General features: G+C 42.3%; 1 protein-coding gene across 1 annotated transcript in view; it reads left to right on the top strand.

The window, feature by feature from the left end:
- The window catches only part of ILDR2 (immunoglobulin like domain containing receptor 2), a 65,884-nt gene that overhangs the window by 11,429 nt on the left and 33,608 nt on the right, over positions 1 to 20,847 (top strand). The window contains exons 2-3 of the mRNA XM_008051456.2: positions 5,874 to 6,206; positions 7,432 to 7,551. Of these exons, the coding sequence (XP_008049647.1) occupies positions 5,874 to 6,206; positions 7,432 to 7,551 (453 nt within the window). The remainder of the gene's footprint in view (positions 1 to 5,873; positions 6,207 to 7,431; positions 7,552 to 20,847) is intronic.

Below are 20,847 nucleotides of genomic sequence, written 5' to 3'. Positions count from 1 at the left end.
GGGCTCAGGCAATCCACTCACCTCAGCCTCCCAAAGCGCGGGATTACAGGCTGAGCCACTGAGCCCGGCATGGTATTTTTTGAAGTTGGGTGTATAGCAGCATCGTAGTTTCAGATCTGGATTAGCGTGAAGGGTATAGGAAATAATACCTAACCTCAGGGGAAGGGGCTGGTGTCAGGGCAGGGCTTCAGTCTCAGTGGAGAACTGAATGGTAAATCAGGACACTGAGATGGAAAAGCTGTCTCTATATAAGGTTGAGAGAAGGAGATACCACTCAGTGGGACAGGAAACCAAGGTGCTCCCCTGGGATCCAGGGTCAGGGCTAGAAAAGAAATTCTAGACCTGCTGTCCACTGGGAATGGGATTTCTGATAAACTTGGTCAGAACAATTTAGGAATGGGTGGAATTCACCTTACAGTTTGAGATCTACAGACCAGATCAGGGATTGCCGTTTTAACCTTTACTTCTCCCTCTTCACTCTTGCGTCCTCAGAGTTCCCATAGACTGACATTTACTGGGAATTCCCAGTCCTGTCCTCTGCAGCTATCCATATCTCTCCTTAGCTTAGAGTCCCAGAGTTCCTGTTGTACCTGCATATGTATCCATGTCCATGCATGGGCACACACATAAGATGACTCTCCACTTCTGATGTCTGGGAGGTGCGTAGGTGATATGCCATGTTCAATTCCTAATGACATATTCTAACATTCTTGTGCAGCTTCTGCCCTGTGTATACTAAGCATCTCACACTTTGATATCTGCTGCGTAGCTCTAAGTTTGTAGCTTCACAGAAGTCAACAGACTACTCTTGACTATTACAGCAACAACAGTAGCAACTACATTTATTATTTGTTTATTTATTTATCTATTTATTTATTGAGTCAGGGTCTCACTCTGTCACCCAGGCTAGAGTGTAGTGGCATGATCATGGTTCACCACAGCCTCAAACTCCTGGGTACAAGCAAATCTCCAGCTTCAACCTTGCAAGTACCTGAATTACAGGCGCATGCCACCCACCTGGCTAATTTTTTTATTTTTTGTTAGTGGCGAGGTCTCACTATGTTGCCTAGGCTGGTCTCAAACTCCTGGGCTCAAACAATCCTCCTACCTCAGCCTCCTAAAGTGCCAGAATTATAGGTGTGAACCACTGTGCCCGCTCACAACTACGTTTATTCGCTGCTTACTAGATAGCAGGAATTATTCTAAGTACTTACGATAAAATCTCATTTAACCCTCAAACAACTCCATAAGGTAGTTATTCTTTTTCTCATTTTACTAGTGAGGAAATGGAAACTCTTAAGAGTTGACGAATTTGCCTGAGGCCACGTAGCTAGGAAGTGGGAGAGCCTAGATTCTAATTTAGGACTGACTCCAAAATCCTAATTTAACTATCATGCTATAAAAAAAGGATGTTTCTGCAAATGTATTACTTATTCTTTGGAGCATGAGCTTATGTGTATGTCATGGAAGAAGCTAAGAATTGACTAACCTCTGTTAATAATTGATTAAGAGTCCAATGGCTTGTTCAAGTGGCTAATCTCACTAACAGAGGACAGCTGGGAAGGAGGTTATGCTTAGTAATCAGCTAGTGACCAAAACCCCAAACTTAACTCTCGCTCTCAAAAAATAAATAAATAAATCTCACAATACTTTTGTGTGGCCCCTGTCTCCTTTGCTTGTTTTATTTATTCCTAGAAATGCTAGGGAATGTGATTTCTCAAGTAGAGCCAGAATGGGAATAGAGCAGAAAGGGGATGTGGTCAAGTGCACAGTGGTGTCCTGAGAACAATGCTTGTGACTGGCCATTCAACCTCAACCACTGCTAATTGAAGTCATTTCACCTCTCTCTGTCCCATTTTTATCACCTGAAAAATTGGGGTGTGAATAAGGATTTGAAGAAGAATTACAAGATTAAAAAACTAATGCAATAGAATTTAAGGAGGAACTGTTAAGAAATGGATTTTTCTGATCCAGCTGTGTGAGTCAGGGAGAATGGAATTAGTCACATCAACATTTGGGGGTGACAAAGGGAAGCGTGGGCACTGAGGTTCTTCAGTGAGCTTCCAGATGGAAATGTTTGCCTTTTGATGGGGCTGATCTGCATAATCTATATGGATTCAAGCCTGGTGGTGGTGAACAGTCACTGAGCTTCAGAATGGGAGGTGAGGGGAGGGGATGGACAGGTGAGGGAAGATTCATGTTGGAGATCTGCCCAACCTGACACAGTGCTGTTCTGTAGAGTCTCCTCTCTGCAGATGCCCAATGACGTAACGTTTGTTAATGACTCTGTGAGTAAGCATGGTGATGTTCATTTAGGGGCGAGAAAAATGAGTCTCAGATTGTTTAAGAAACTTCATTAAGGCCTCCACACTAGTATCTGGTCAGATGAGATTTAAAGTCATGCCTATTTGGTGCCAACACTATTTTATTACACCATGCTATCTATGACTTATTTAACCAGTTTCCTTTGCAAAGTCCTCAAAATTCCCAGATTAACAGTCATTCACTTGGCCATCCATTTCTTCATCTATTCCATCTATTCCATAGGTAGCTATTGAGCACATGTTAGGTCCAAATCTCAAATATTCTGCTGTATTTGCTAGCAAATTCCACAGAATGCAGACGCCCTCTTCTCCTACTAGGATTTAGGACCTAGTTTTCATTGTGTTTTTCATTGAAGAAAGGCAATGGTCTGGATATCAGAAGATGTGAGTACCAATATGGTATCTTGCCCTTGTAAAGGGTGCTTCAGTAAAGAGGCATATTCGTAAATCAGTGTATTCTTGAGCTTTGGGACTGAGTTTTCTTTGCAGGATGGCATTGCGAACATTGGCACTCATAAACAACAGCACCCCATGGAAAGTAGTCCCTTCTTGCATGTCTTTGCTGCAAGCTACCTGAAGTTGACTTGGCAGGCTCTTGGATTCAATTCAGAATCTCTTTACCATATCTTCATATTCCTTTCTTCTGTCTTTCATGGTAATTCTGTTTCTGCTTCTAACCTCACATTGAACTGGAAACTATTGACTATCTCATTCAGCAGAGGAAGTTATATTCCCTTTGCTTGGAATTTCTAGATCTTGCCATTGAGTTCATATAGTCCCTTTGCCTCTCAAACACTCCCCTGGTCTCTTACGTACTGGAATTTCCCTCTTTCTTGGTCACCAAGCCTCAGGTTGGATCTTTTTACCACTTAGACTTCGCATCTGCTTTTTTGCCTTTTTTTCTTTCTTTTGATTACCCTTCAAAGCTTTTGAACTTAGTCTACCGCTTTTGATCTGAAATCCTCTATTTCTCTCAAAGACGTTTTCCCCCTTCATCTCTGTCCTTTGCTGGGTCACTAGCTGGAAGGGAAGTCACTTTCTCATGAAGTCACACTTCCTGGCTTCATTGTCATTATTTATCAAATATTTGTTGAGTACCTATGGGCTTCCAAGCTAGGACAGCAAGATAAGATACCTTCCTTACCTGAAAAGTCTGATAGAGGTGACAGGATGAAAATAAATACTTGCAAAACTGTCACAACAAATGTCTAGAAGAGAATACTGAGTATACTGATGACACAAAAGAGGAAGTGAAGGACTGATTGGTCAGAGAAGACTTTACAAGAAGTCCTTGAACTGGGTTTTGAAAGATGCAAAAGAGAGTTCGGATATGGTGGCTCTTGCCTGTAATTCCAGTACTATGAGAGGCTGAGGTGGGAGGATCACTTGAGTCCAGGAATTCAAGACAAGCCTGGGAAATATAGCAAGACCTCATCTCTACAAAAAATATATCAAAACATTAGCCAGGTATGGTGGTGAATGCCTGTAGTCCCAGCTACTCGGGAGGCTGAGATGGAAGGATCACCTAAGGCCAGAAGGCTGAGGCTTGTTGGGAGCGAGCTTTGGAGGCCCACCTGATTGACAGGGTCCTGGTGGGCCGAAGACCCCAGGCCGCAGGGCGAGCCCGGGAAGCTGAGGCCCTTCTGTCTTCCACCTTTGCTGTTTGGTACTGCCAAAAAATTCTATACAGTCGTGAAAAAAAAAATGACATGTTTATATAAAATACTCACAGCTAACCTAAAAATGTCATGGTTTATTTTCCCATTTTCCCACTATGCTGTTTGGCCTTTTCTAACATATGCAAGAGTTAAACTCTAAAACCCATCAAAAATGCTTTCTTTCACTTGGTTATAAGTTACTAAATATTGCTTAAATAATAAATAATATAAATATATTCACTCCTTATTTAATTTAAAATTATACAGTTTAGTGTTTAGACATAAGATTTTTTAAAAGCACAAGTTTATAATAAGTTCATTATAAATTCATTATAAGTTCTAACATTTATCTAAGTTATACAGATGATTTATAACACTGTTTTCACTGACTTAAAATAAAAATTAATATTAAGATTTTTACTTAATTCAATAATTAAAACTCTAAGTTAACATTTATAGAGTGAGTTTTCACTAAACTCATAATACAATAATCAGACACTTTTATGACAAATCAGCTAAAACAGACAACAACCTTGAGGGACCTGGAAAACATTACTAAAAGCTTCTTTTGAGTTCTCTTTAAAAACGAACACTGCAAGATAAAAGAAAAGTAACGAAGACATCTAGACAAGAGAGACGATCACGAGACTCTAAAAGACATAAAAGCCTAAGATGAAAAAATTCCTGACACATAAAGAAATAAACACTTAAAAACTTTCTTAAGACATTTCAAGGACTATAATTCGGGACATTAGACTAAAAATATCATTATTGACTTTATAAATAAGACTTGTTGTCTGAATGTTTATGGGAATCTTGATTTATTTGCTACTAAGACCACTAGATAATAACTTTTAAAAGATATGTACATGAAAAAATTTTCTTTGTCTTGCCCCTTTACAAATGGTATAAAAGCTCTGTATTAACTAACATTAAATTGTCATCTGTTCAAAAAACAAGTGTCCGAGTCTATTATCTTCGTCCTTCGCCTATCCGTCTCTCCTTCAAGACATCTCACAACCCTTGAGAGACGGACCCCCGCAGAGGCTGAGGTGAGACATATGATCATGTAACTGCACTCTCCAGCCTGGGCGACAGAAAAAGAAAACCGACTAAAAAAAAATATATAATATATATTTATATATATATATACACGTATGTAATATATATTTATATATAAATATATATTTGCATATATATGCAAAAGAGATCCCCCAACCCAAGGAAAGAGGTGAGGAAAAAGAATTCCAGAAACAGGGAACATTCTACACAAAGACCTAGAGGTCGGAAACAGCACGTCCCACTTGGGGGAAACTGTTAGGTATTCTATATTCTTGGAGCTTGGTGCTCAAGTAGAGGTGCTTCAGGAGGTGAGAGGGGAGGCTGAGGAGGCAAGAGGAACTAGATAATGGAGTGTCTTTGATGCCTTGCCAAGGACTTTGGGTTTTATCCCGAAGGCCATGGAGGATGGGCAGAGGGTTTTAAGAAAGAGAGTCAGATTTAGAAAGACCGCCTGATGCACAGCAAGGAGAATGTACTGGATGTTGATAGACCAAAGGCAGGGAGAACAAACAAGAGTTTATTGTAATATTATTATAAGTAAGAAATGAAGACAGTCTAAACAAAAGCAAAGATAGTGGGGTGCAAAGGGAGGAAAGGACTGTTAAAATTGTTAAGAGACCAAGCTGACATGACACAGTGATTGACTGGATGCAGGGAGTGAGGGTATGTCTCTGGACAAGGCCAACACATGGATATTGATGTAATTAAATGTAATGTTGAACACAGGGTGGGGGACACATGTTAAGTGAGGTGGAAAGGCATAACGGTCGGGTGGAAGGAGAGGTCTGGGATATGGACACCATTTGGATTTGTTCATTCTGTTTTGCAGCCTTGGTCGAAGGACTTCAGGTCACAGTGCCTGACAAGAAGAAGGTGGCCATGCTCTTCCAGCCCACTGTGCTTCGCTGCCACTTCTCCACGTCCTCTCATCAGCCTGCAGTTGTGCAGTGGAAGTTCAAGTCCTATTGCCAGGATCGCATGGGGGAGTCCTTGGGTATGGCCTCTACCCGGGCCCAGTCTCTTAGCAAGAGAAACCTGGAGTGGGACCCCTACTTGGATTGCTTAGACAGCAGAAGGACTGTTCGAGTGGTAGCTTCAAAACAAGGCTCAGCCGTCACCCTGGGAGATTTCTACAGGGGCAGAGAGATCACCATTGTTCATGGTAATAATACCCCTGCTTTGAATCTGGGAAATGGGAGGGAAGTTAGTTCCATGTTTCCCTTCGCTTATGTCTGTAAGGGAATGTCAGCCTCTCACCCTTTCAGACCCTCAAAACTTTGATTTTATGGGAGATGGGAACATCAAATGACCTAGCAAATTGCTTTCATGGAAAGGAGAAAAAGGGTCATATAGTATCCAGAGAAGACACCGAGAGGAGCTTTGGAAACAGTCTTTCCAGAGCACAACATCCAGTCTCAGAAGCTTGTTTTTAGAACTGAATTGAAATGAGTTCTAGGGAAAAACCTTCTCCAAAGATCCTCCACCTTAACATCAGCCTTTTGGGTCTTCCTAAACATGGAAAACAGATTTTCCTAAGAAATTTCTCTGCATAGAGAAGAGATGTATGCCTTCAAGCTACAGAGCCAGGCACATGCCTGGGCCCAAGTCCCAAGTGGCTTTGGTCAACTCTACCCTTCCTCCTGCTCCATCATGCTTTGGACAACAAAAGGTCCCAAGAGTCTGATTTAACCTATGAGATTATTCAAATTTTGAAGCACTCCTGTGAAGTCGGCTTTATTTCCAGGAGACTAGAATAATTCTGGCATTTTTCTGACTCTCAAGGATCTCTGCAGATCTGGTTCAAAGCCATCTTTTACTCTTGAAATTGGACTAGAACTAGTCTAGTTTCTGGCTATGCTCTAGTTCTCTCTCCTTAGAGATGCTACTTTTTTGTGAAGGTTCTGTTGGTTTTGTTTGTTTTAAATAAAGCACACATCTTTCAGCCACCACACAGGTAAAGAAATAGAACACAGCAAAAGCTGGGCTTGATGGCTCAGCCTGTAATCCCACGCTTTGAGAGGCTGAGGTGAGTGGATTGCCTGAGCCCGTGGGTTAGAGACCCACCTGGGCAACTTGGCGAGACCTCATCTCTACAATAAATCAAAAAAAAATTAGCTGGGTGTGATAATGTGTACCTATAGTTCCAGCTACTTGGAAGGCTGAGGTGGAAGGATCGCCAGAGCCCAGCAGATTGAAGCTGTGGTGGCAGAGAGCGTGCCACTGCACTCCAGTCTGGGTGACAGAGTGAGACTTCAACTCACACATACACAAAAGAACACAGCAGATACCCAGAAGGGCTCTCCTCCCCCAACCCCCCCCCCATTGTTCCATGTTTTTCTTTCAGAGAACAGAATTTTAGGACTGGGTCCTTCTTTTTGTGATAACAGATGCAGATCTTCAAATTGGAAAGCTTATGTGGGGAGACAGTGGACTCTATTACTGCATTATCACCACCCCAGATGACCTGGAGGGCAAAAATGAGGCTTCGGTGGAACTACTAGTGTTGGGTAAGTAAAAGCCACAGACAACATTTCATCCTAGACTGCTTGCTAGTACCCTCTTTTCACTCCTCCCCTCTGTGAGCATCTACTGGCTGCATACACAGCCTTTATCTTTTTTGCACAAACTCTTTAGAAATGCTCTTTATGAGTAGTGGCTGTACTTATGATCTTGATTCTTGAAAGCTATGACCCCCTTCTTATCATCTCGAATGCTTCTTCTGCTTTCTATTTTTTTCCCTCCTTTCCACTCTCACCTTTAACCCTGATTTCTCTTTTCTCTTTTTCTTTACTTATCTTTTTATATGCTAATTTTGAAGAAAATGCTAGAGGACTTTGAAGCAGGCTAGAGATTACTGAGTGATAAGAATACACTGGTGTGTCAAGACCTCCGGAGACATCAGGAATCTTTTCCCACTCGGTTACCTCCACTTAAGACAATCATAAGGAAAGATAGCTGCAGACTGGAGGGTTTAGTAGTAGAAGGTGCCCAGTGAATGTCTGTAGTCCCAGCTACTCCGGACGCTGAGGTGGGAGGATCATTTGAGTTCAGGAGTTCCAGACCAGGGCAAACTGGGCAAAGTAGCAAGACCGTGACTCTAAAAAAAAAAAGATAAAAATGAGAGAGCGAGAGTGAGAGCCTAATTGATAGTAAGAGGATGGGGGGAAAAAACATAGCATACAAAGAATAAATATGAGAACACAGTATAGGCTATGTTAATAGCAGAAAAAGTAGCTTTCAAAACAAGAAAAAAATAAAAATAAAAGGTTCCCAATGAAAACAGCTGTTTGGGAGATAGATGTACTAGTATTTAACTGGAAGACAGATTTCTTGAAACCTAAAAGTACCTGAGTTATTCTCAAAGCAAATACATCTAATCCTTGTTAATATTAATTTCTTCATAAATGAAAACTCATTACTTTTGGCTACTCTCCCTTTTTTGCGAATTGGAGGGATGTCAGTGGGAGGTAACCTCCTTGTATGAAACTGAAAATTGAGCACATATTTTGTGCTCTATAAATGTTGGTTAGACAAGAAAATCAGAATAAAACATACAGAAATTAAGAAAAGAAACCTCTTCAATTGTAGCAAAAAAAAGTAGTTCAGGATACACACTTGCAGCCATTTTTCAAAAGAAATTACATTTTTGTAGCCTCTAAGAAACCAGGTGACAGCAATTTAGGGGAATTTTAAGGGTACCTCCTTTTAAAGGCAAATGAGGTTGAAGGCTGAGATGGGAAACTCAATCCCCAGGGAGAAAGTGTCATTTGCTCTTTAGGATTTTTGTTTTAGTATTTATTATGATTGTATGATTTTGACAAGACAACGGTTCTGATGCCTTAGTGCTATATTTTAAAAATTGGATTATGGTAATAATGATCTACCTTATTAGAAGGTTGATTTAATTCAAACATTACCCTTGGGTCCAGTATATAAAGTATAATTGTTGTGACTTATAAAATAATGGAAATATGACAGACATTCAATAGGAAATAAAAAAGCAAGAGGCTTATATTGACCTTGTAAAAGAACACAGGGAGGTCATATTTGGGATCTGCTGTGATTCTGTAAGTCAAAAGGAAATAAAAAGATAAATTTTTGCTTAATCACACATCTCTAATAGCCAAGTTTGAAGGAACAAGGGGCTCATTGAGCTTGCAATTAGCTAATTGTGGACACAGTTATTTGGCCAGGGCAGCCAATTGTAGAGAAGTAATTGCCTGTGCAGGAAAAGAAGGCCAGGTAAAAACCGCTTCAAATAATTTGGTCCCATTTGCTCTGCAAGCATGGCAAAATGAATAAAGTGAAAGCTTGGTCATCTGAGGATGTGCTGAATTGTAAGAAGGGCATTCCTCTAGATCAAAACATACAAAGCAACTTGGCTGAAGATACTGTTCTCCGGACAAAAAGGGGTCAGCAGCTGAGAGGTGGGTGAAAGGAAAGCTCAGATGACAGTGGTCATCAATGATGGAAGGAGAGATGAAGAACAAAAGCCAGGATTACGCTAAAGTAATTGTGAAAGGAAAACTGTGGAGGCTGCAAATCAGAACTCATTGCAGTGGAAGGAGCCCATCTGTGAGATAAATAGAGACATGCTCGGGTTCTCAGGGAGGAGAAACACGTAATTCTGCTATGTCTCACATTAAGCAGAAATGTTCAAAGCATGATAAATTTGTTGTGGGAACTTTTTAGGACAACACTCGTTATGTTACTTATTTAAAGGGGTTCGTTCGAAATCTACAACAATTTTCCATTTGCATAAAGTACTGTATTTAACTTTCAGTCGTGCAAAATTCTGAGTCTTCTTCATTTTGACATCCCTTTATAAGATTTTTCAAAATACTGTCACTGTTGTAAAAATTCTTAATTTATTATTATTATATCCTGAAGGCCTATTAGGTCTTCTTTTTATGTTGCTCTGGAGCGTAACCTAACCCTCTAAGGAGATGAAGACCTCTGTGGGAAGGTATCTGGGGCCCACAGTTTGCTAATTACAATGTCCATGAACCACTGGTTCAGTCATTAAGTTTTATATGAGGGATGTTTGGAGGATTTGGTCTAGTGAAAGAGGACTTGGAACAGGTAGCATGGGAAGTGTCTCCAAATATTTAAAGTGAAATTGTGTAGAAGAAGGATTGAAAACATACTCTGTGTGACTAGGTAGAATTGAACCAGGAGTGGAAGTTATAGGGATGAAGTCTGTCTCCATGTAAAAGAAAAACCATTAACAATCGGACACACCTAACAATGGAGTAAGTGTTCTCAGGAGTAGTAAGTTCTGTGTTCTTGGAGGTATTCAACAGGATGAAAAGTTTCAGAGATATCATATCAGGCACTTATGCATAGGAAAAGGTACTCAACTAAGTTACTTTTGAGCTTTATTTCTCTTCTAAAATTGTTGGATTTAAAAGTATATGAACGTGATTGACGTGACTACCTTGATGAATCAGAAAATGACCTCTCAGGAATTCTATCCTCATGACAATGGTAAATGGGGTAACAGGTTGGTTGCAAGAACATACAGGGTGATTGATGTTCATTCACAAGGAAGCCAGAGGGAATAAACTGTGGTCTATGGTAGTAGATCAGGGCTAATAGGACTAATCCCCCAAGAGTGAAGAAAAGAAACTATTGATGGTGGCATAAAGAAGTTGACTACTGTAGCTGTTCTGGGAAACAGTCACAATATGGGGAGCAGAATTTCAGATGATGGCTAGGTGTGGTGGCTCATGCTTGTAATCCCAGCACTTTGGGAGGCAGAGGGGAGAGGACTGCCTGAGCCCAGGGTTTCGAGACCAGTCCGGGCAACTTGGTGAGACCTCATTTCTACAATAAATTAAAAAAATTAGCCCAGCTTGGTGGCGTGTGGTGGTTCCAGCTACTTGGAAGGCTGAGGCGGAAGGATGCCTCAGTCCAGCAAGTTGAGGCTGTGGTAGCCATGATTGTGCAGCTGTACTCCAGCCTGGGTGACAGAGACTCTGACTCAAAAATAGAAAGAAAGAAAGAAAGAAAGAAAGAAAGAAAGAAAGAAAGAAAGAAAGAAGGAAGGAAGGAAGGAAGGAAGGAAGGAAGGAAGGAAGGAAGGAAGGAAGAAAAAGAAATATAGATCTGGCAGTCAGTGGAGAAGTAAGGAGTAGAGAGAATTAACAGTGATAGACCTGTGAAAGAATAGATGAGTCACCCAGGAAGATTACATAAAATGAAGAGGACCAAGGACTGAACCTCTTGGTCTTATATTCTAGTTTTACTTCATGTGAGTGGTAACATTGATGCTGTATGTATACTTGTCTTGATTTCCCCCACTTTTGGGAGCTTCTTAATAGCATTGCCCTGTGAGCTTTTCAGAGGCAAGGACCAATTCCTATTTGTCTTTGTATATGCAATGCTGAGCAGAGTGTCTGGAATAAAGAAGTTTCAATGATTGTTTTGTAAATGATAGGTATGCAGCATCTGTAACTCATACTTACTCTGTGCCTCTTAAATGTTAGCAATGCTGAATGTATATTGTTGACTTGTAATGTTTCAACACCAGAAACATCTACAATCTCAAGTGAGATAACATGGTTTAATCTCATTGGTCATAATTCTTTATCTGGTTATTTAACTTATTGCCAGTGATAAATTCATCAGGGACTGTGGCTGAAAGAAACAAAAATGGACTCTGGCCAACTTCAGCAGTAAAGGAATTCATTAAAAGTATATCAAAATTGATAGGAAAGCTGGACAATCAGTCTCAGAAAAAGATAGTCTATTAGGGTAACACTTTTTAGCCTCTGTACAAACAACCCCAAAATCTCAGTGACTTACTACACTAAAAGATTATTACTTCCTCTTGTCATAGTCAGATGTGGGAGGCTGATTGGGGTAGCTCCTTCCAAGTAGTGGTGTGGGGCTCTAGATTTCCCTATTGTTTTGCCCTGCTGTATTGGAGAACTTTGCTCCCAGTTGTCCAGATAGAGGAAGATCGTGTGGGACTTTTTAGGGGCCAGATCTGGTAGTGACACGAATCACTTCTGCTGCCATTTTGTATGTGACCAGGAAGAAAATAAAAATGGTTTGAACATAGCACAGTCTCTACCCTGCCACAGATGTATCAGGGTCAATGCAGCAGGAATTAATGGACCAGTATCTTTAGGGGTCCCTCGCCAGAAAAAATTCACTGTTTTTTTTTTTTTTTTTCTATTCTTGCATTTTCCCACTCAAGAATCAAAGTCTTAGAAGAGAAGAGAAGTTCCATGTGGTCCAGTTTGGTCAGTTGTCTACTGCTTAGCCTTGGGAGATCAGGGGCTCTTGGTGGTTAGCCCATCAAGATACAGAGAAGAATTAATTCCCCAAAGTAAATCAGGCCATTGTTACAAAAAAAGAAAAAAGAAGAATAGATGTGGAATGCAAAAAAAGCAGTAAATGTCTACCAAACTGATGCCATTACCACTACGTCTGCCACAGATATTAATCTACACTGATAATAAATTGTAGTTCACAAAGTTTTTCCATAACAATCTTATAAGGTAGGAGGGTAAGTATTATGTTCTTTATTTTCCTAATGAAGAAATTAATTAACGCAGGTTTTGTGGCTATTATCTTAGTTTAAAAAAAAATCAGTGATCAAATGCAACTGTTTTGATTCTTAGCCTCATCTCATCTTCTGTAATACCACATGACCTGTCTGTGTTAAGAAGCTATACAATAAGACATGTTAAAAAAAAATGTGGTTGCTACTTTAGGCCATGGGTCATGATTTTTACTTGCTCCAGATTTGCTTCAGTATTTCACTTATTTCTTGGTGAAACCGCCCACAACCATTGACCAAGGCCCTCACTTCAAAGGCAGAGCTGTTCTTGTCTACCTTGCCTCCCTACTGAGCATGACTCACCCCTCCCTCCACCCCGTACATCTGAAGCATCCATAGATCACTATGGATGCTTCTTTCAGAGGTTTCAGAAATATCCAAAGACATGTGATTCACAGAAATGGGAGGACAACCACAGATTCAGTATTAAACATGAAAACTATACTGAACGCCCTTTAATGTCTTTTTGATGATTCAGAAGTTAAAGTCATTCTGAAAATGGAAATGCACATAGTGTTTTGAGTGCTTTGAAATGACAGTGACAGGTACCTTAGAAATATTTAGACAGTCATTTGGGATCGTAGGGCCATGCCAGACATCACAGAAGGAGGAAGTGTCCAGAAATCTGCCACCCTGAGGTGAGACATTGGTCTGGGATCAATGGTGAGGACATGCTGTTTATAACCTGGAACCATGCCACTGTTTGGATAGGAATAAAGTTCCCTGGGGCATCTCCAGCTGGCAGGAAAAGGACTTCACCATTTCAGGAAGGCTCAAGCAGGGAAGTTATTATTTTAAAATCTAAAAGCAGCTTGCCCTGTTCTTATTTCTTTCAATGTACAATGTGAGGGCTTGACCCCTTCTTTCTGATGTCCTATGTGGTAGCTTGTTTTTTCAGGACCTTTAATTAGAAAAAGGGGGAAAAGGCCCTGGTGGAAATGTGGCTGGATGAATACCCCTGCTTCTGAGTCAAGGGGTGTTTAGATTCAAGTTGAGGAAGATATTCCTAACGGCAAATAACAATTTTTGGAAATTATGGATGGTTGAGGTTCTGATGACATTTCAACCATGGAACAGGCTCTCTTGACTAGGATATTAGAATAAACAGGGTGGTTTTTCAGAGTCCTTTCTATGATTTTGACTTTAAAGGGTCACAGATTGCAGAAGCCTCTCTTATAATGATGCTTCATATACTGCTGTTCCATTTTGTATATTTTTCTTTTTCTTTTTTTCTTTTGCTGTTCCATTTTGTTTGAATAGTTTGTTTTAGAAAAAAAGATCCATACTCATTGCAAAAATTTCAAACAAAACAGAAAAGTTCAAAAGAAAAAAGTGTCTCCTAAAAACCTCACTATCCAGAGCTAACTTGTATTGCTCAGAACTCTTTTGATTGAAAGGAATAGAGGCTCAAACTGACTATGCAGAACTTTTTGGCTTAGGTGACAGATAAATAATAAAAAGGCCCTAGCTTCCAGCATGGATGAGTTCTGGTGTTCAGATTATGTGTTAAAGAATCTCTGTCTTCTTATTTCCATCTCCTGGCTCTTTAGACCTCTATGTTAGCCTCATTTTCAGGCAGGTTCTCTTTACCTGGGGCAGAGATGGCTCCCAGCAGGTGCAAGTTTCCAGGTCCACCTTTGATCTCAAGAGGATAAAGTGCCCTCTTTTCCTGTAGCTTCAGCAAAAGTCCTGTGGTGTGTGTGGGGGGGGGCATGATGGTGGTTGCCAGTGTGTTGCAAGAGGAAACCAGCTCAAACTGAACCAAGGGAACTGAGGGAGAAAGAGAAAAGTAACTTCCTCAAGGAAAATCAGGCAGTTTGTTTCCAAATGAAAAAGAAGAGAATGCCAGGCAGGCAAAAACAAACACTGTTAACATTTTGGGGACTTCATTTGCTTCTTTATGGGCCAAATACAGTGCTAATCCAGGAAGCCAGAAATAGGTGTGCTCCCATCAGGTCCTTGTGAGGAGGCGCTAATTTAGGCTTGATTCTTCTTTGCAAATGCAATGCCACAGAATTACTTGTTTTCCTGCCATGCTCCCATTTCTTCTTCTATCTCCTCCTGTGACTTACCCAGAAGTGCAGAGTATATTATGTAGACAAGTAGTGAAGGAATGGACAGGCATGGATTAAAAAAAATCAAGCTCTTCACAATGTTGTACCTGAAATTTTTATTCTGGTCTAAAATAATCTTTTCTGCCCATTAGTATTCAAAAGCTATTACGGACCTAATACAAAAATCAGTGTATTCTTGAGAGGGGACGTCTCAGATTTTGTGATTGCTTTTAGGGATGTTGGATGGAAGTGTTTTTCTTAAGGCTGTGCAGAAATGCCCCAGCACTCACCCCTGCATTACTGCTGCCTCAGTTTGAATCTTGTCCAACCCCCACCTCTGTGACTTTAGTTGTCTGTTCAGAAAGGCTACTTGTTGCCAAGGCTCTCCCCTCCCCCTTCTTCTCCTCTTTGCCAGCCCCAGCCCGGTGCTGCTAACCAAGGAGATTTGACTATTAAAAGGGCCTCAGCTCCCAGAGTTCCCATGGCAACAGCCTCCTTGGAGGTCTTTGTTGCCTGCTAAAACTTTGATCTCTGAGAGTGGCTGCTGCTGTTTCTCTCTAAGATTTACAAACAGAGGCAGAGGGAAAAAGAACTGGGGGAGAAGAAGGAAAAAGTTTACTCTTGGCAGAAGGGAGAGAAGGAATTACAGAGTCACACTCAAGCCATAAATCTGGAGGCTACTTCTTTGGAGCATCTGATGTGGACTGTGCCCCTGTTTTCATGTGTAGACTCGATTATGCCTCAGATAGGCGTCAGATTATGCATCACTGGGGTTGATCCCCCTGAGAAAGCAGACTCATCCTTTCTATCGTCAGCACATACCTGTGCCTTTAGGTTTCCAGAACAGCTGAGATAGCTCTGGAGGCTCCCATGGACGGAGAGACAGAAAACAAGTGAGGAGTGGCTTTTTAGGCTGGGTCCCACAGCCTTTACTCTCAGCACTCTCTTCTGGCCCTGGTCTCCTCTGTTGGTCTTGTTTTTAAAAAGAACCAGAAAAATGTGTTGAGGGAATGGAGGAGAAGGAGAAGGAGAAGCCAGGAAAGTTAGCCAGGCATCAACTAGAATCTGATTTTGGTTAATGACTATCAGTAACAAACATTCTACCGACTGAGAGGTGAAGTCAGGTTGTGGCTCCTCCAGGGACAGGGATCCTGCCTTTTACTCTTTGCAAAGCCTCCTTTGGCCTTCAGAGCTCTGTCCTGCACAATCTCAACCTTGTTGTTTGATAGGCACAACAGAGTGAAGTCGGTTTTGCTTCAAGTATGATTTATGTTTAAATTATGATTTAAATTTAACTAATACTTTTGCCTACTGTGACCCTAGCCCAGTGACGATACAAAATAAATAAGTCTTGTCCCTCTAAAAATTACTCTCTTTTGGTGAAGATAAAAGTTGTATTTCTGAAGCAACTAGAGAACAAGAAAATATTAAAACTGTATTAAGATATTAAATATGTAGGGCATTGATTCTCAAGATGGGGCACTTTTACCTTCCCAGGAGACATGTGGCAATTTTAGAGACAGTTTTTGGTTGTCACAGCTTGTGGGGTATTATGGCATCTGGGGGGCAGAGACCAGGGAGCCTGCTAAGCATTCCACAACACAGAACAGCTCTCCCATACCCAACAAAGAATTATCTGGGTCCAAATTTCAATAGTGCTGAGGTTGTAAAATTCTGATTTTGACCAAAGGTCTATCTGGGTACTGAATAAGGTCCAGCAGGAGTTTGGGCGTCAGATAGCCCTGGACTCAGTGTAGCAGTAAGACCTTGGATGAGTCTGAGCCTGGGTTTCCTCAGCTATAAAAATGGGGAGGGGTCAAGGAAATTACATGGGAGGGAGTTATATGGAAGACAGATTGTAAGATTAAATGGCACATAATAAGAACTCAGTAAACCTTAGCTCCCTTCTACCTCTTCCCATTCCCCACATCTCATCACTGGTGTGTCATCCCTCATCTGAGGGAAGGAACCCTCTTTTTGGAATTCTACGTTTGGGGACTCCTGCTTAAGAGCTGATTTTCCTTTAGCCTGGTACATTGGCAGAGGCTTTAATGGACCATCTGTGAATTGGCAATCCTATTACTGATAGATTCACATTTTCCCAGTGACATCTGTGCTGTGCCTTGCCATGGTGACCCTAATCAGCCCTGTGGAAATCTGCCTGCTAGTGGATTTGAGGGCATTCTGTCCCAGCATGCTGTCTTCTGGTCGCTATGTTTTGGTAGTGTTGGAAGCCCCCATTTCTCAATCGATGGCCCTTTGTTAATCACAGGGTGTTTACTGCCTAACCTGAATGCAAAGATTAGGTCATGCAGGCCATTTGATGAAGTCTGGAGGGGTTTGGAGAACACTTTAGTTCTGGATTAGGATGTGGGTGGACCTGGGAAGACTTCAGGTAGGGTGACTTTATAATTTATCCAAACGAGGATTCTCTTGAGAATAAAAGGGGGGAGGGGTTAATTATTTCTGGCAAGGCGACAGGCATAAACTGGAACTGTACAGGCATACTGGTACGATGGTCATCCATCTTTAGACGATGGCCACCTTGAAGGATCTCCTATTGATTGAAGAGAACAGAAGATCCAGACGACTTGGGGGCAGGTTAGTGTCAGCTCACCCTGGCCTGCCCAGCCCTTGCTGCTGGCTGGCATTTCGTACATGGGGGCCTGCGGATGTGCACACACGTCGCCATTGATCTCCGCACTTGAGCCCAGCAGAGGGCTTCCCGGAAGAGATGGCGGCTGGACGTCGTAGTTGGTCCCTGAAAAACAGCCCTGAGGTTTCTGAGCGGTAAATGACGTCGCTTGCGGCCCCGCGTTGTTCGAGAACAAACAAGGCCTTGCCGGGCGCTGTTCCGCCGGCCCTGATACGGCGCCCGGCTCCCCCACCCGCCTGCAGGTCTTCTCCGCACTTGTTGCTCCCGCGGTAGGAGGAACCTGCCTCCCGCCTGCGCATTCCCGGGCCGCGTTGCCGTGGTTACCCCGGGCGGGCGCCGCTGGGTCAGCCCGCGCTCATTGTGGTCGGCGGGACCCGCCGGCCGGGGCGGGGGAGGACACGGGGGCCAGCGCGAGAGTGGGTGGCACCGAGAGAGCGGCTCAGCCCCTGCAAAGAAAGGACGACAGCCCTTGGAAGCCGGTCAGGCGACACTCGTTCCATTTTTCTCCGAGCAGCTGCCGCTATTCAAGCGTGCAGGTTTGCGTTCACACGGGAGCGCTGCCTCCGAATTGCTGAATTGGCTTCCCATGGGGGTCTGGGAAAGGCCCGGTGGCCGAAGCCCCCCATCCCCAGAAGGGGCTGGCCGCGGAGGAGAGGACAGCAGCTCTGACAATGGAGACCTAGAAAGTGTGCGCCCCTCTGGGTCTGCCTGCCTGTGGCCGCCAGGGCCTGTTGGTTAAGGAAAGTAGCCATTCTAGGAATCTTTGTATCTGTGCTAGTCTGACGGATCCAGCACAATGAGTTCAAAAAATCCACTGGGCGCCAAGAAACTCAATTTCCTCCTTCCATGACTTTCCACCCTGCTCGACATCATTTTTGAGTCACATCTAGCTGTCTCCTGCATTTCATCTCAGACCACGTCGAGCGTGTTATATTACTAATAATATTTCACTGTTTGGGGGTGGGGGTTTGGATCACTATAGCACTTTGCAAAGGCAGAGTACTTTGCAATCATTTTTATTATTGTTTATTAGTTTGTAGCAGCATGGTGAATGCCTTTTAATTAGATCATACTGTGTTATGATGTATTCAGTAATCATTTTCTGGTTGCAACTTTAAAAGGTTTTGAGAATTTTAATGATCTCCAATATTTCCTACATCCAAAAATTATACTTTAATTATATAAATAGAGCAGTAATGCCACAAACACAAATTTCAGGGTCATTTACTGCAAACACTGGGAGTTGCTACACATTTCTAAATTAAGGATAAGCAAATGTTGAGGGGCAATGAGATATTGGGAAAAAAGATTGGCATGGGGGTGAGTAGATCCAGGTTCATCATTAGTCAGTTGGGTGAACTCTGGGTAAGGTTCTTTTTTTGTTTTTTGAGTTGGAGTCTCACTCTGTCGCCCAGACTGGAGTGCGGTGGCTGCTCCCGGCCACCGCAGCCTCTACCTGCTGGACTCTGGCAATCCTTCCGCCTCAGCCTTCCAAGTAGCTGGAACTACAGGCGCACGCTACCATGCCCGGCTAATTTTTTGATTTATTGTAGAGATGAGGTCTCGCCAAGTTGCCCAGGTGGATCTCGAACCCGTGGGCTCAGGCAATCCACTTACCTCAGCCTCCCAAAGCGTGGGATTACAGGCTGAGCCTCCGAGCCCTGCCGGGTAAGATTCTTAACCTCTCTGAACCTCCAGTTCCTGAAAACATGGGGTAGTGTAAGGACTAGACAACCTCTGAGATCCTTTCTAGCTATAGAATCTGTTTGCAGAATTCTGTGTGAATAGAATAGCCAGTTTCTTAGACCATGCTTATAACCATTGCCAACACACACACACACTCACACACTCACACTCCAAAGCATGTATTAGCAGTTAATTGCAGATGAGCCAATATGAGTCATTCTATGGATAGAATTCACTGTCAGAATTATTCTCCTCTAAGACCATAATTTGAAGGGAACTAAAATGTAAGAGACACAAAAAGAAAAAATAAACACATGAAATGCTTAAGACCATAGTTTATAAATCTCTATAAAAGAAAGGGTGGCTATATCCACATTTGTGATAGTCATAAACTATATTTGTTGAATGTATGGTTGCCATGGGAATATAGAATAAAAACTGGGATGTGTGTGCCCTTGGGAAATTTCCAATCTATTTGAGATTCCAAATAGTCATAGAAGCAACTTAACTCTTAAAAGCATAGCCACAGAAACATCTTTACACTTAAAAGGGCCAGAGAAAGGCATCTGCTCTCCTCAAAGACATGGGAGAGGAACATTTTGGAGGGTTAGGAGCTGAGAGAACAGGGGGTGGATACAGTACATCCCTGAAAATGGATCTAGGGCATCTGAGGAGAGTTGAAAAGTGGGATGAGGCCAAGATGTGCATTAAACAGAAGGGAGAAGCAGGGAACTGGGGAAGAAAGGCATTCCTCACTGTCCTAAACAGACGGTTCATTTGTACAGTGTATTGGCAAACCCCAGGAGGATGCCAAGTTAATAAGTTCAAAGAAATGAATGAGATAACTATGTTGTCAGCAGTGGTATCATCCCAGGATGAAGGAAAGTTATCCTTTCTTTTTATAAGTTCTGTGTCTGTTGTCATTGAGTGATTGAGTACCCAGATCTAGGATCTGAAAACAAGCTTGTCCTAAATCCAGAACTTCTGCTCCTTCCATTGCACTTTAAAGTCTAGAACTAATAATTAGAGCTTGGATTTAAGTTTTAGGAGCAGAGATATGCCAGGTGCGGTAGCTCACACCTATCATCTTAGCACTTTGGGAAGCTGAGGCAGGAGGATTGCTTGAGCCCAGAAGTTTGTGACTAGGCAACATAGCAAGACCTTGTTTCCACAAAAAAATTTAAAAATTAGTCAGCCATGGTGGCATATTCCTATAGTCCCAGCTACTTGAGAGGCTGAGGCAGGAGGATCACCTGAGCCCAGAAGGTTGAGGCTGTGACGAGCTGTGATCATGTCATTACACTGCAGCCTGGTGACAGAGTGAGACCCTGACCCCCCCCAAAAAAAATGGAGATAAAAATACTATTTTTGGCTAAAATTTGTATGCATGTTATATTGTAAACCCGTAACAACTTCCTCAACAATACCCTACCTGGTGGCCCACACCTCTTGGATGTGGGATGAGGCGGTGCTTCCAAAATGCCAGATAGCAAGATGGAATTTTGAGATGTCCCAATGACTGAAGGATGCTCCAGCATTGAACCCTGAGCTCAGGTTGCTAAACACTCTGAAATACATAGAATTAGCCAGGCGCAGAGGCTCATTCTTGTAACCCCAGCACTTTGGGAGGTGGAGGCGAGAAGATTGCCTGAGACCAGGGGTTTGAGACTGGGTTGCCCAGTTTGCAGCCTGGGCAACTTGGTGAGACTTTGTCTCTGTAATAAATCAGAATATTAGCTGGGCATGCTGGCATGTGCCTGTGTTTCCAGCTACTAGGAGGGCTGAGGCAGGAGGCTCACCTGAGTCCAGCAGGTCAAGGCTGCAGTAGCTGTGAGCA

Source organism: Carlito syrichta, unplaced genomic scaffold, assembly GCF_000164805.1.
Source record: "Carlito syrichta isolate Samal-C Ts95f unplaced genomic scaffold, Tarsius_syrichta-2.0.1 Scaffold173424, whole genome shotgun sequence".
In the NCBI taxonomy this organism is placed as follows: domain Eukaryota; kingdom Metazoa; phylum Chordata; class Mammalia; order Primates; family Tarsiidae; genus Carlito; species Carlito syrichta.
This window is presented reverse-complemented; position numbering and strand designations above follow the sequence as displayed.